Genomic DNA, 11,379 nt, shown 5'->3' with positions numbered 1-11,379 from the left:
TGACCCACGGACCGGTACCGGTCCGCGGACCGGGGGTTGGGGACCGCTGATCTAAGGGACAAGGTGGATCGTCTGTAGTTTAGTCTTTCCTTCCCTTCATCTCCTCCTTTACCTCCTCCTCTGTGCTGAGGGTGGGGGTGGTTCCTGAGAGGGTGCTGCTGGTGGTGGAGGTATTGGTTCCCCCCAGCCAGTCCCAATGGGAGAAGAAAGGAGCAAAGTTAGTGGCGGGCTTCTGGTGGTGGGCGTCGTGCTTGGGGGCGCCGCCCCACAGGCCGAAGGGCACCAGGCGGTGCATGGCCCAGGGGAAGTCGTAGCCGCAGTGGTCCTCGGTGGACACGTAGATGTTGAACACCATGAAGCCCCAGGCGGTGAGGCAGTGGCAGCGCAGCAGGACGGGGTCCACCGTGGCCCAGAAGCCCACGCTGAACAGCTCCCAGCCAGACAGGTGCTGGGTGACCAGGCTGAACGGCTGGCTGTACTGGTGGTGTACGGCGTGGAACGTCCGGTACAGCCAGGGCACCCTGTGGTGCAGCAGGTGCCACAGGTAGTACTGGAAGTCAAAGACCACGGTGCAGCCCAGGATCCCCAGCAGGAACTCCCAGAGGGTGGGCGCCTGGCGCGGCAGCCCAGTGGCCGGCCGCCACAGCCACTGGGCCACTGCGGCCGGGAAGATGTACACGAGGTGGTTGTAGAGCGTCACGCCCAGCGTGGAGCAGACGTGGGCCGAGGTGACGGGGCGCTGCGGGTGCAGCTTGTAGCGGTTGACGCAGGGCCAGGTGGGCGCCAACAGGTCCAGGCCGGTGTACAGACCCACCAGGACGAAGTAGGTGGACACGGACAGCACCACGGGAAACAGCGGGCTGCGCAGGAGGGGCTGATGGTGCTGCTGGAGGTGGTCCCACACGGGCTGCAGGACCAAGCCCTCGGGGAGCAGGGCGGCGGTCAGGTTGCCGAGGTCCAGCACCCAGGACAGATCGTCCGGGCTGCTGCGGAGCGCCCTGCTGCTGCTCATGTCTGGATCCAGCAGCGTCGGCACGCTGTGCTTCACGAGGAGAACCTACAGCCAAGAGCCAGCTGCAGAAAGGAAGGAAATAACACTCTGAAGGGAATCAAGGTTTCTTTGTGTATGGAGAGCAGAAACAAAAAGGAAGCAGATCATCTGGTGTGGCCGGTGCCAAATTGCACGGGCAGCTCGTTAGCTGGTCTTATGTATGGAAAAGCCCCACCCCCCATACCAGCCCACCCCCGTGTCTCAAAAGAAGCGCTCACTAAAGGGCTCTTTCTCATGGCACCAGGACGACCGCCAGGACTCACAACCCGGGCCACAATAGCTCCCATCTCTGACCCAGATCATGGAGGGCGCACCTCCACTACTGGGCCTGGAGTTGAGACCTGAGCCGTCACTCTGAGGACCTCCTTCAGTCTGCTGTGGAGCTCTTAAGGTCTATGGGATAGTTTACAATTGTGCTTCTTTTCATCCTCTCACCCTTATCTAATGCACACACAAATGCACAGACACGCAGGCACCCACACACACAAGCACACACATGTATGCACACATACACACACACACACACACACACACACACACACACACACACACACACACACACACACACACAAACACACACACACACACACACACACACACACACACACACACACACACACACACACACACACACACACACACACAGAGGTACACACACACACACACACAGGCACCCACACATACACACACATGTGCATGCACACACACACACACACACTGTTGCCAACACACACATACACACACACACACACACACACAAGTCTGCGCACACACACACACACAAATACAAACACACTAGTGCACACACATAAACACACATGTGCGTGCATACACACACATACAGTCACACACTCGCAGCAGGTTTAGTAATTATAGTCAGTCTACAAGTCATTAATCATAACACTCTGTCGGAACTGTCACAGCCAGGATCAGTTGAAAAGCGCCGTTCAGCTGATGTAGAGAAGGAAGGCGGTGGCTCCGCTGACACACAGAGCCATCATTGTTGAAGCCTGGAAAGCAGCTAATGCCCCCCACTGTTCATGTTCCTATGGTGTGCCATGGAGGAAGTTTATTATTAAGATAATCTTATGATTAAAGTTAATGAATCAATGTTATGAAGATGTTATGTAATAAGATGGAATTGCTTTGTGGATATGTAACAAAAATAAATTATGCGATATTTATTGTCTATATTGGGAAAGCTTATATTTTGTTAAAGCATTGATTCATTGCATTTTTATTCATTTAATTTTTTTATATTATTATTCAACCTCTGAGCGACTACCAATTTAGTCATTTATCACACGCGTTGATCCACAGCACAGTTCACTGACTTCAGACTCATTCATTAAGGAGGAGGAAGGGGTTACACAGTACAGAGACAGATCATTAAGGTGGAGGAAGGGGTTAGACAGTACAGTGACAGGTCATTGACGAGCAGGTAGGGGTTAGACAGTTCAGAGACAGGTCATTAAGGAGCAGGTAGGGGTTAGAGGGGTTAGTGGGGTTAGTGGACTGATTGAGATCATCGATTGGAACAGTGACCAAATCCAAGGTCAAACAGGACTTCAACTCTCCATGTAGGATCTCCATGGGCAGTGATGGGTGTTATTATTGGTATTGGGTATAGGGTGGTTTATAAGGTTTCATCTACTTTAGATCATTTCACAACAGAGCGGAATATTTGATAGGGTGGTTGTCATTTATTTTTGATGTTTTCACACAACGCATTCAAAGTTTGCCAGGGAGGTGGAAAATGCGGAAATGTAAATCCAATTTAATTCACAAACAATTTCCTACTATTTTATCTGTTCTTAAATTAGGAAACTTAAGTGGCAATTTATATGATTGACTAATAAATAATAAATAGGCCTATATGTTTTAATTTTTAGTAAAATTAAAAAAGTAAAACAATCAGTAGTAAGCCTGGATGCTAATGGTTGCTACAAATAGCAACAATCCCATTCATTCAATTGCACCCAATACCTGAAATTGTATTTAGAAAATGTTACTCTAGTGCGTAGTAAATCTTTAATTTCCTTGTATTTACTGCAGAGGGCGTGCAAGACACCACACGGCACTGTGCGCTCTAGGTTATGTCTGAACAGTTTTGTCAGCTGCAAAACACCTGCACAGCATCATCGACCTCACACAGGGTCAACTCTTCACGTCACCAACGTGTGACCCCCTCGCAAAGCATCACCAGGGTAGATATGCATTGAGTTGGATCAGCTGTCACAGGTTGGGTTGGTATTTGGTAATAATCTCATCCATATGGGCTGTGGGGCCACTTCCTGGTGGGCTGTGTAGTGTGATGTGCAGAGCTAGGCTACTGTCTGTTACATGTGCATAACCACTTTCGGTATGAAAGTGGTGTCTCAGGTGAAAAGTGAGAAGCATATTTGCGGTCTTAAAAGTTGACTGCCTTGCTGGAACCCATCTCAAGGTTGTGTGAGATGATGAGTGCAAACATAATTGTGGTCTGGTTCTTCATGTTGTCCATCAGGTGTTGTCAGGAGGTAAGGCGTGCTGAGCTCCACCTAAATTACCAGCGGGGGTCTGTCCGACCTTAGTAGTAAGGTAAACCCGGTTGCAACCGCTCAACCTCCACCTAAACCAGACTATCGCTGAGGTTATTCGCTAGATCGCTCGGTGTGGCAGAATTAAATCAGGCGCCAGCAATACGTTGTGCCGTCGCTAGAGGGCCCTGTGAGTTGACTGTGGGGCTTGTCATCACAATCTAGACAGAGATTTGAATATCAGCCCATATAGCCCTTGCATCAGACATTAGAGTGGATATGGCCAAATCCTTCTCAATCAAGGACGTATGTCAAATCAAATGTGAATTACAGTAAAGTTATTTAACGGGAGCAGTGTGGCGAGGTCAAGCTGCTTCTGAGGAGGATTCAATCTAATCAGCGGATGTGATTCTCTATTAGGTCACATTGGATTAATTAAATTGGAATAAAAGGATAGAAATACAAAGATCCTAAATACATAGAAGTTAAGCAAACCTACGAGAAAACAACAGTTTGCACACAACTCAATTCAGAGGATACAGATTACGGTTTATTAACTTATTGACCCATTAATTAACCAATCAGAACAAACTAATACATTCACTTGAAACAACTACCAAACATATGCAATATATATATACTGAGTATATGCTACACGTGAACCAGATGGCACAATTTGATTGGTTCGTTATCTTGGGATATTGGACAATATCCCATGATGAAGATCTCAAACTCGGGATATTGTGTGACAGTCGTCTCATCAAGCTAATGAAAACAAATAACCGCTCATAAAAACAAATAAATCCTGGCAAAAAAGTGTTATCCTGTTTCTTTTTGGAGTGTTCACGTGTAGTATATACTAAAACAATTATTCACCTCAGACTCTGTGAATAGTAGGGAATAGCCCTATGAATAGCTAATTGTTAAATATATATTCAGAATGTCCATCACCAGTGGCGATCCTAGGTCCAGTTTCGCCCCGGGCAGCGATTGTTGACGGGGGGACGGGGGGGGACGGGGGGGGACGTAACACAATGTTATGTCGTACTTCATTGACAACCGCTGCGCAGCGCATTTTTTTTTTATACTGCTCGTGGCGCCCCCCATGTGATTTAGCGCCCCCCACAAATATGCCGCCCCGGGCGTCTGCCCGGGTCGCCCGTGCCTAAAACCGCCACTGTCCATCACATTCTGAATTTTTGTGATGGACATCCAGGGCCGTAGCACCAAATCCTGGGCCCCTATAATATAGGTACTGATGGGCCCCCCTGCGCCAGGTTGTTGAGGGGGGGGGGGGAGTGTGAAGCGATTGTTGACGGGGGGGGGGGGGGGAGCGATTGTTGACGGGGGGGGGGGGGGGGGGAGAAGCGATTGTTGACGGGGGGAGGGGGTTAAAAAAAAAAGGTAAAATATATATATATTTATTTTTTTGGTCATGGGCCCCCCCTCTGCCCTGGGCCCCCCCACAACTGTCCCCTTTGTCCCCGCAGTCCGACGGCCCTGTGGACATCACATAAGCAACAGGAGAGCGTAAATTGACCAGTTTCTGCTGTAAATACGTGGGAGGGATGGGGTTGGGCAGTGTGTGTACGTTCAGAAGTGATCATTTTTCCTTTATGGTTAACCTCAGAATGAACAGGTCCACCACCAGCTGGGCGGCTAGGTGCTGAAACTCTTTCATCAGCTGATGAACGGTGTGTGAGTTGCGAGCAGCGAGTAAAGGAAACGTTTCTTCTGCACACCTGATGACAGCATCCCCTCGAGGGGGGGGGGGGGGGGGGGGGGGGGGGGTTCTAAACACAGCTCATGGAATCTTAAAACTGGGTGCCAGGAAAGAGATGGTGTGTGCCCCAACCGTTCTATACAAAACCACAGTGAGACTAAGTAAAACAACACAATGACATCTTCCCTTTAGGAACTTTAATAATTGAGTCCCAAATGTTTCAACCAATTTGCTATTCACAACCACTCCAACGCATGACCACATCCCTCAGAACCCGTTCCACTACCCAGGTCTCCTGTGTGTTAGCAGAGAGCTCCCTGCTGTTCCTCCCCCCTGTTCCTCTCATTCCGGCTGGGTTCAAGGGTTCCAACCGGAGCCTGCGGAGGACTGAGGTAGTCTCCTGGGGCCATGCCACCGACTCGAGCACCTGTTTTGTTTTTCAGAGTATTGATTAAAAGGTGGAAAGAAAAAAAGGAGTGTTGCCATGGACGCCGTTCACCTGTGGAATTAATTATCCTGACGGGAGAGGGGTGGTGCCGTTTAGATCCCTCCTAATAAACAAGTGCTCCTGCCTTACCTCGCGGCACATTTCCATCCGACTCTATCCAGGGGTGAGTACCGCTCTGTTGTACGCTGATAGCGGGCCGCAGGTAGGGGATACTGGCAGGGATAAGCTTGTTTAGTTCATTGTAGTGTCTTGCTGTTATCCTCAATGTAAGCTCTCTTTGATGTCATATAGTCAACTTCTACTAGTTTCTTATTACATGTGCTTTTATTCCATGAATATACAGGAAGATTGTGAAATGTAATTTGAGGTTGTGTTATTTTTTAGATGGTATATTTAATACGCCTATTAGATTAAGATGACATATGATACTATCGATTATACAAAGGCAACTTTATATGTTGATCTATATGTTGATCTATTCAGACATCTCGTTAGAACAGTCCAGTGTAAATGAGGAGGTGCCCTTCTGCTTTATTGTAGGTGTTTTTATTTCATCTTCCTCCCAGATCACTCCACAATCCTCCATCCTCTGACCAAGATGCCGAGCCAACTGGAGGGAGCCATGGACGCCATGATCAAGGTCTTCTACAACTACTCAGGAAACGACGGGGACAAGTACAAGCTGAACAAGGGCGAGCTCAAAGAGCTCCTGACCAGTGAGCTCACCGACTTCCTCACGGTAAAGCAAATTTATATTTTTTAGCTGTACCGTCCTTAACCTTCACAGGTTTTTGCGCCATGAGTTTACTAGGACCTTTATGTAGGGTATGGATGTGGAACAGAACAGTTTTTGGAAATTTCTGGAACAGTTCTGGAACAGTTTGAAGCGACTTCCTGTTCCAACAGATTCACCTGTTGAATGAATACTCGATTGAAGTACAGCCAATATAGCCCAATTGGGTTATAAATGGTCAAAATACCTGGCTTTAAATTACATTATCACACAACTTTGATGACAAACTCTAGATATCAAGATATTCCAAGTATGGTTTTTCATATAATTCTTAAATAAATCTAGAAAAATACTTCACTACAATAATACAAAATAGCTATAATACTTGATGTATTTTACACAGAGAGGTGCATTTCCCTTAACTTATGTGTTGTTTTTTATGTGGATGTATCATGACCATGAGGAATATTTGAGTAAAGGATGATTACGTTTATTTAAGAAATTGTTCTTGTTGTCTTTTACCCTGCTGTAGAAATGAACCATCCATTACTCTATATGACAGTGTACGTTATTAAGCATAGAAGAGAGAGGGAGAGAGATAGAGTAATACAAAGTAGCATTCTACGTATCTCCCAGACCCCTGAGACACTTCTGACGATCAGCGTGCACAGGTGGAGCACACGTTTAGACCCCTGAGGGCCTGTCTTCATCTATCCTCCTATTTGTTTCCTTTGTCCCGCACCTCTCCTCATCACTCATGCGGACATGCAAGCCTCAGGTGCTTGCTCATCATCATCATCTTCGGTCGTCCGTATCGCCGGCTAAATATAGCCCTCCTCATGACGTCACGCACCCCGGGGGGTGGTCACCTCTTTAGAGCAGCTCCTCCCCGAGGAGACTCCGCTCGCTCCGATGTGACGCCCTTCTTTCCAGTGCTGCCAAATTGATTATAGTCAGGGAGGGAAAAAATAAGATGTTGTTTGCTTAGCAGATATGTTCTCCTGCATACAATTACAACCAACATTATTATTAACTGTCAGGTAATGTTAAGAGTGAAATGTGTGGGGACACTTTTAAGGTCTTAACTCGTGAGCAATTTTAATGTTTACTTTTAGGTCAGATAAAAGGACATGACTTCATCAATGTTCATGCTCAGTCATGGACTAAATCTGCGTCAACACAAATGCCTTGGGAGTTTTGTTCTTCGTCTCCTATTTATGTTTGCTTCAAACGGATAAGTTGGCAGCCATCACTGAGTAGCCCAACAGAAATATCCCCCCCCTGGGGCTTGAAGGTGGAGAGAATCGTGTCCTGTTTCTCAATCCCGCTGCGATGGTGCTGGTGATTTGGAGGCAGAGGGAATTAAAGGGCTATTGTGTGTGTGATCAGCTGTGCGTTATTTTAGCTTCACGGCCTCTACTGAACACAGCCGACGGCCCTGGTGCCTGGAGGGTAGGAGACCAAATTAGGCTTCAGAAGCCATCAAGTCAGGGGCGGTCAGTGCCAACTCGGATGTTACTCAGCCTCGATGGACAACATTATTGACATTATCCTTGTCTGTTGAGGTTCATTACAGATTATTGCTGTTGCACATTATATATATATTAGATGTAATGTACAAATGAGCTTTGATGCAGGGGAATGGAGCAAATTTTGTGTCTTTGATAAAACATGTTATTTGATGAAGCCCGCACCACATTCGATAAATGGTTGGTTTAACATTGTACATTTTGTAGTCTTGGCAAAATCTGATGGTCTCTGTAATACTGTATCATGTGGGAGGAAGAGAATCTGTCTTGTTGCATGAACAGCTGCCTCTTTCCAGGATAAATGTTCTGCAGTTCATTACGCATTATCTCATTAATGTCTAATTTGCATTGTTTTTTTTTGTTGGAATGAACCTCAACTGAATCCTTATATTATTTGAAGGATACTTATTGACGGTCAAAAAAAATTGTCACATGCATCAAATTGCTAATCATACAAGATGACTTAAAGGCAGATCCAATGAATCTGTCAGTTTTCCTTGACTAATGATGACATGTTTCTTGTTCTTTGTGGCACCTGCAGTCCCAGAAGGACCCCCTGCTCGTAGAGAAGATCATGAACGACCTTGACTCCAACAAGGACAACGAGGTGGACTTCAACGAGTTTGTGGTGCTGGTGGCGGCGCTCACCGTGGCATGCAACGACTTCTTCCAGGAGCAGCAGAAGCTGAAGGATAAATAGAAGCTGAAGACCCCCCCCCCTTCCGCAGGAGGCCGCGGTGACTCAGCATTGAGGTCCCCCCCAACCCAAAAGATATATATATTAATGTTTGGTGTTCCCATGGTAACGGAAGAAGCCAATCAGTGTTGATAATAACATGTACACCCTCTGCTGGAGTTTAGATTATACAATATCATATATCAGAACATAAATATGCAGCCCAGAACTCACTAAATGTCTCAACAATCTGCATAGTCTCAGAGTATCCATAATTTCCTTATTGCTTTTGAATATCGCTAAGTCTTGGTCTTATCCTGTATTGTTTAGGCTAGTGCTACAAATATATCTATTATTTATTTTGTACATGCTATTCATTTCATATTCATAGTTTGTATGAGTAGGAAATGTATAAATGTCAAAATCTAAAAGGTTGTGAATGAGGGTATAGTCTCTGAACGACTGCATCTCGTTTCCACTAATACTAACTAATAATGCTATTCAAACTTTACCTGAAAACATTTAGAATTTGTGCAGTGTAACCATTTGCCATATAGCAATCCTATAGATTGAATTATCTGTGTGTATTAGTAATATCTATCATCATTTGTTTTGTCTTTAGTATTGTTTTGAGTATTGTGCTCATCAAAAAGGCTTTAGTCTTTTGAAGATAATGGCATGTGGAATTGTTCTTTAATCCAGCCAGATGGCCAGGATCATTTGACGTTGGGATGTGACACATCAAATGTAAAATAAATCACTGAGCTCAATTCTGCTGTGTGTTGTGTGTGTGTGTGTGTGTGTGTGTGTGTGTGTGTGTGTGTGTGTGTGTGTGTGTGTGTGTGTGTGTGTGTGTGTGTGTGTGTGTGTGTGTGTGTGTGTGTGTGTGTGTGTGCGTATGTGTGTGTGTGTGTGTGTGTGTGTGTGTGTGTGTGTGCACATTGTGTCGTTCAACCACGTGTTTACCCAAGGTCTTTCATGACCATTAAATGTTCCAACCAATCAAATATATATTTTCACAGATCCAATTAGAAACAGTGGTCCTGCCTTGGTCTTCGGGTATGAAATTCACAGTGGACTAGGTGTAAGTGATAGGATGGGGTCACCCATGCCATGAGAGGAATGTACTTTTTATGCATTCATTGTCTCTAAAAACATTAATCAAATGGCACTTAAATAGAAGTTCCCTATCAAAAATCAATCAAAACCCCATACAAATCACAGTAGCAATGAGGTTTAGATAAAATGTTTACTAAGCTGGGGCTATCACGATACGATACAGATCACAATACATATCGCAATACTATACAGATAACGATATGATACAGATCAAGATTCGATACAGACCACGATACGATACCGATCACGGTATGATACAGATCACGATACAGATCACGATATGACACAGATCGCGTTATGATACAGGTAACGATATGATACAGATCATGATACAGATCACAATGAAATATACAAGTCACGATGCAGATCTCGATACAATACAGGTCATGGCACAGATCATGATACGATACAGATTGCAACACAGATCACGATAGGATACAGATCACAATACATGGGTCCCGATTCAACGTGATCTTCAACCTATACAACAGAACAGATTGTTTGTCAATACGACCCAAAATATAACCATATGCGCTGTTCTATTTTAGGTCAATCTTTGGTTTGAAGCGTTGGCTAGTTTAGCACCCCTGGTCAAAAAAAACAGAGCAATACTTCTGGAGATGGATAATACCCAATCTCACTTCCTGTTGGGTTTAGGGCTTATGGTGCGTTCAGATCGCTGGGAATTATGGGGAAAACATTTTTGCGACGTCGTAAAGTTCTCGTGAATGACACCTCTTGACGCTCTGATGATTCTACTTCGGAAGTAGAATCTAGGCCAGATGTTACAGGTTACCTCCATAGTATTCCTAACAGGGAATGGGCACAAAATCAAAGTAGCACCAGCATGTCATCACAATTCAGATAAAGCCTTAGAGTCCAAATTAAGTAAATCCAGCATAGGTAACCAAAGTGGCTGAATCTTTATGGCTTTTTTATCCAAAAATCATGCCTCGAAGTCCGATGTAAATTTTGATCATACCAGACACAAATGAAGTAATTTGGAAAATCTAATCTAAATAATATTCTTTCTCCATACTTGGCTTACTCATGTGACAACCATTTGAACCAGTACTTAATACAATAGTATGCCACACTTAATATAAAGTGTGGAATGTTTCTTGGAATGTTGTAAATAAACAGGAATATAATCTTTGGTCGCCCGTATCGCCGGGCTAGTTTCACTAATTTCTGTAGAAGTCCTGTCCGTCTAATTTTTCGTATTCTTGAAGATAAAGGAAGCTTTCCGAGCCTGGATTGGTGGAAATTACGCAGGATGATGTGATGCCCTTCCTGGTCAGTTGTTTAAACCTCAAGTCCATCTGTGCTGGTTTAAACTAATTATCATGTTCAACCCATCTCTACACTCGTGCTTTTTTTTTCAATTTTAGATTCTTACAATCTTTAAACCAGATATTGAGAGGAACCATTGTAAATGTGCTTAATTTTTGGTAATAAATGGTCTTAGTCTTTGTACCACCAAGCAGGGATTGAAGTGGTATATCAAGGTGGTTTATTTCTAGTTCTTTCCATTTTGCTTCGTAATCATTGATACACCGGTAATCTAAATATTGTCACTGT

General features: G+C 44.9%; 2 protein-coding genes across 4 annotated transcripts; one reads left to right on the top strand and one right to left on the bottom strand.

The window, feature by feature from the left end:
* On the bottom strand, positions 1 to 1,155 carry ch25hl2 (cholesterol 25-hydroxylase like 2). The gene has a single exon (XM_030355477.1). The coding sequence runs from the start codon at positions 1,010 to 1,012 to the stop codon at positions 80 to 82; it is 933 nt and encodes a 310-aa protein (XP_030211337.1). The 5' UTR covers positions 1,013 to 1,155; the 3' UTR covers positions 1 to 79.
* A 4,610-nt stretch (positions 1,156 to 5,765) lies between these two features.
* Positions 5,766 to 9,449, top strand: s100z (S100 calcium binding protein Z). 3 transcript variants are annotated; one of them, XM_030353023.1, is made up of 3 exons: positions 5,766 to 5,904; positions 6,282 to 6,480; positions 8,545 to 9,449. In XM_030353023.1, the coding sequence occupies exons 2-3, from the start codon at positions 6,340 to 6,342 to the stop codon at positions 8,701 to 8,703; spliced, it is 300 nt and encodes a 99-aa protein (XP_030208883.1). In that variant the 5' UTR covers positions 5,766 to 5,904; positions 6,282 to 6,339; the 3' UTR covers positions 8,704 to 9,449. The 3 variants fall into 3 exon arrangements, with proteins under 3 accessions (XP_030208883.1, XP_030208882.1, XP_030208884.1); XM_030353022.1 differs by having other exon boundaries at positions 5,776 to 5,904; positions 6,308 to 6,480; XM_030353024.1 differs by lacking the exon at positions 5,766 to 5,904 and adding an exon at positions 5,910 to 5,943 and having other exon boundaries at positions 6,308 to 6,480.
* The last annotated feature ends 1,930 nt before the right edge of the window (positions 9,450 to 11,379 follow it).

Source organism: Gadus morhua, chromosome 4 (genome assembly GCF_902167405.1).
Source record: "Gadus morhua chromosome 4, gadMor3.0, whole genome shotgun sequence".
NCBI classification, from domain to species: Eukaryota; Metazoa; Chordata; class Actinopteri; order Gadiformes; family Gadidae; genus Gadus; species Gadus morhua.
This window is presented reverse-complemented; position numbering and strand designations above follow the sequence as displayed.

Excerpts from the sequence above, each read along its gene's own strand:
- ch25hl2 (XM_030355477.1), bottom strand. The coding sequence starts at position 1,012 with ATGAGCAGCAGCAGGGCGCTCCGCAGCAGCCCGGACGATCTGTCCTGG.
- s100z (XM_030353023.1), top strand. The coding sequence starts at position 6,340 with ATGCCGAGCCAACTGGAGGGAGCCATGGACGCCATGATCAAGGTCTTC. Across the intron at positions 6,481-8,544 it reads AGCTCACCGACTTCCTCACG|TCCCAGAAGGACCCCCTGCT; the intron begins GTAAAGCAAATT and ends TGGCACCTGCAG.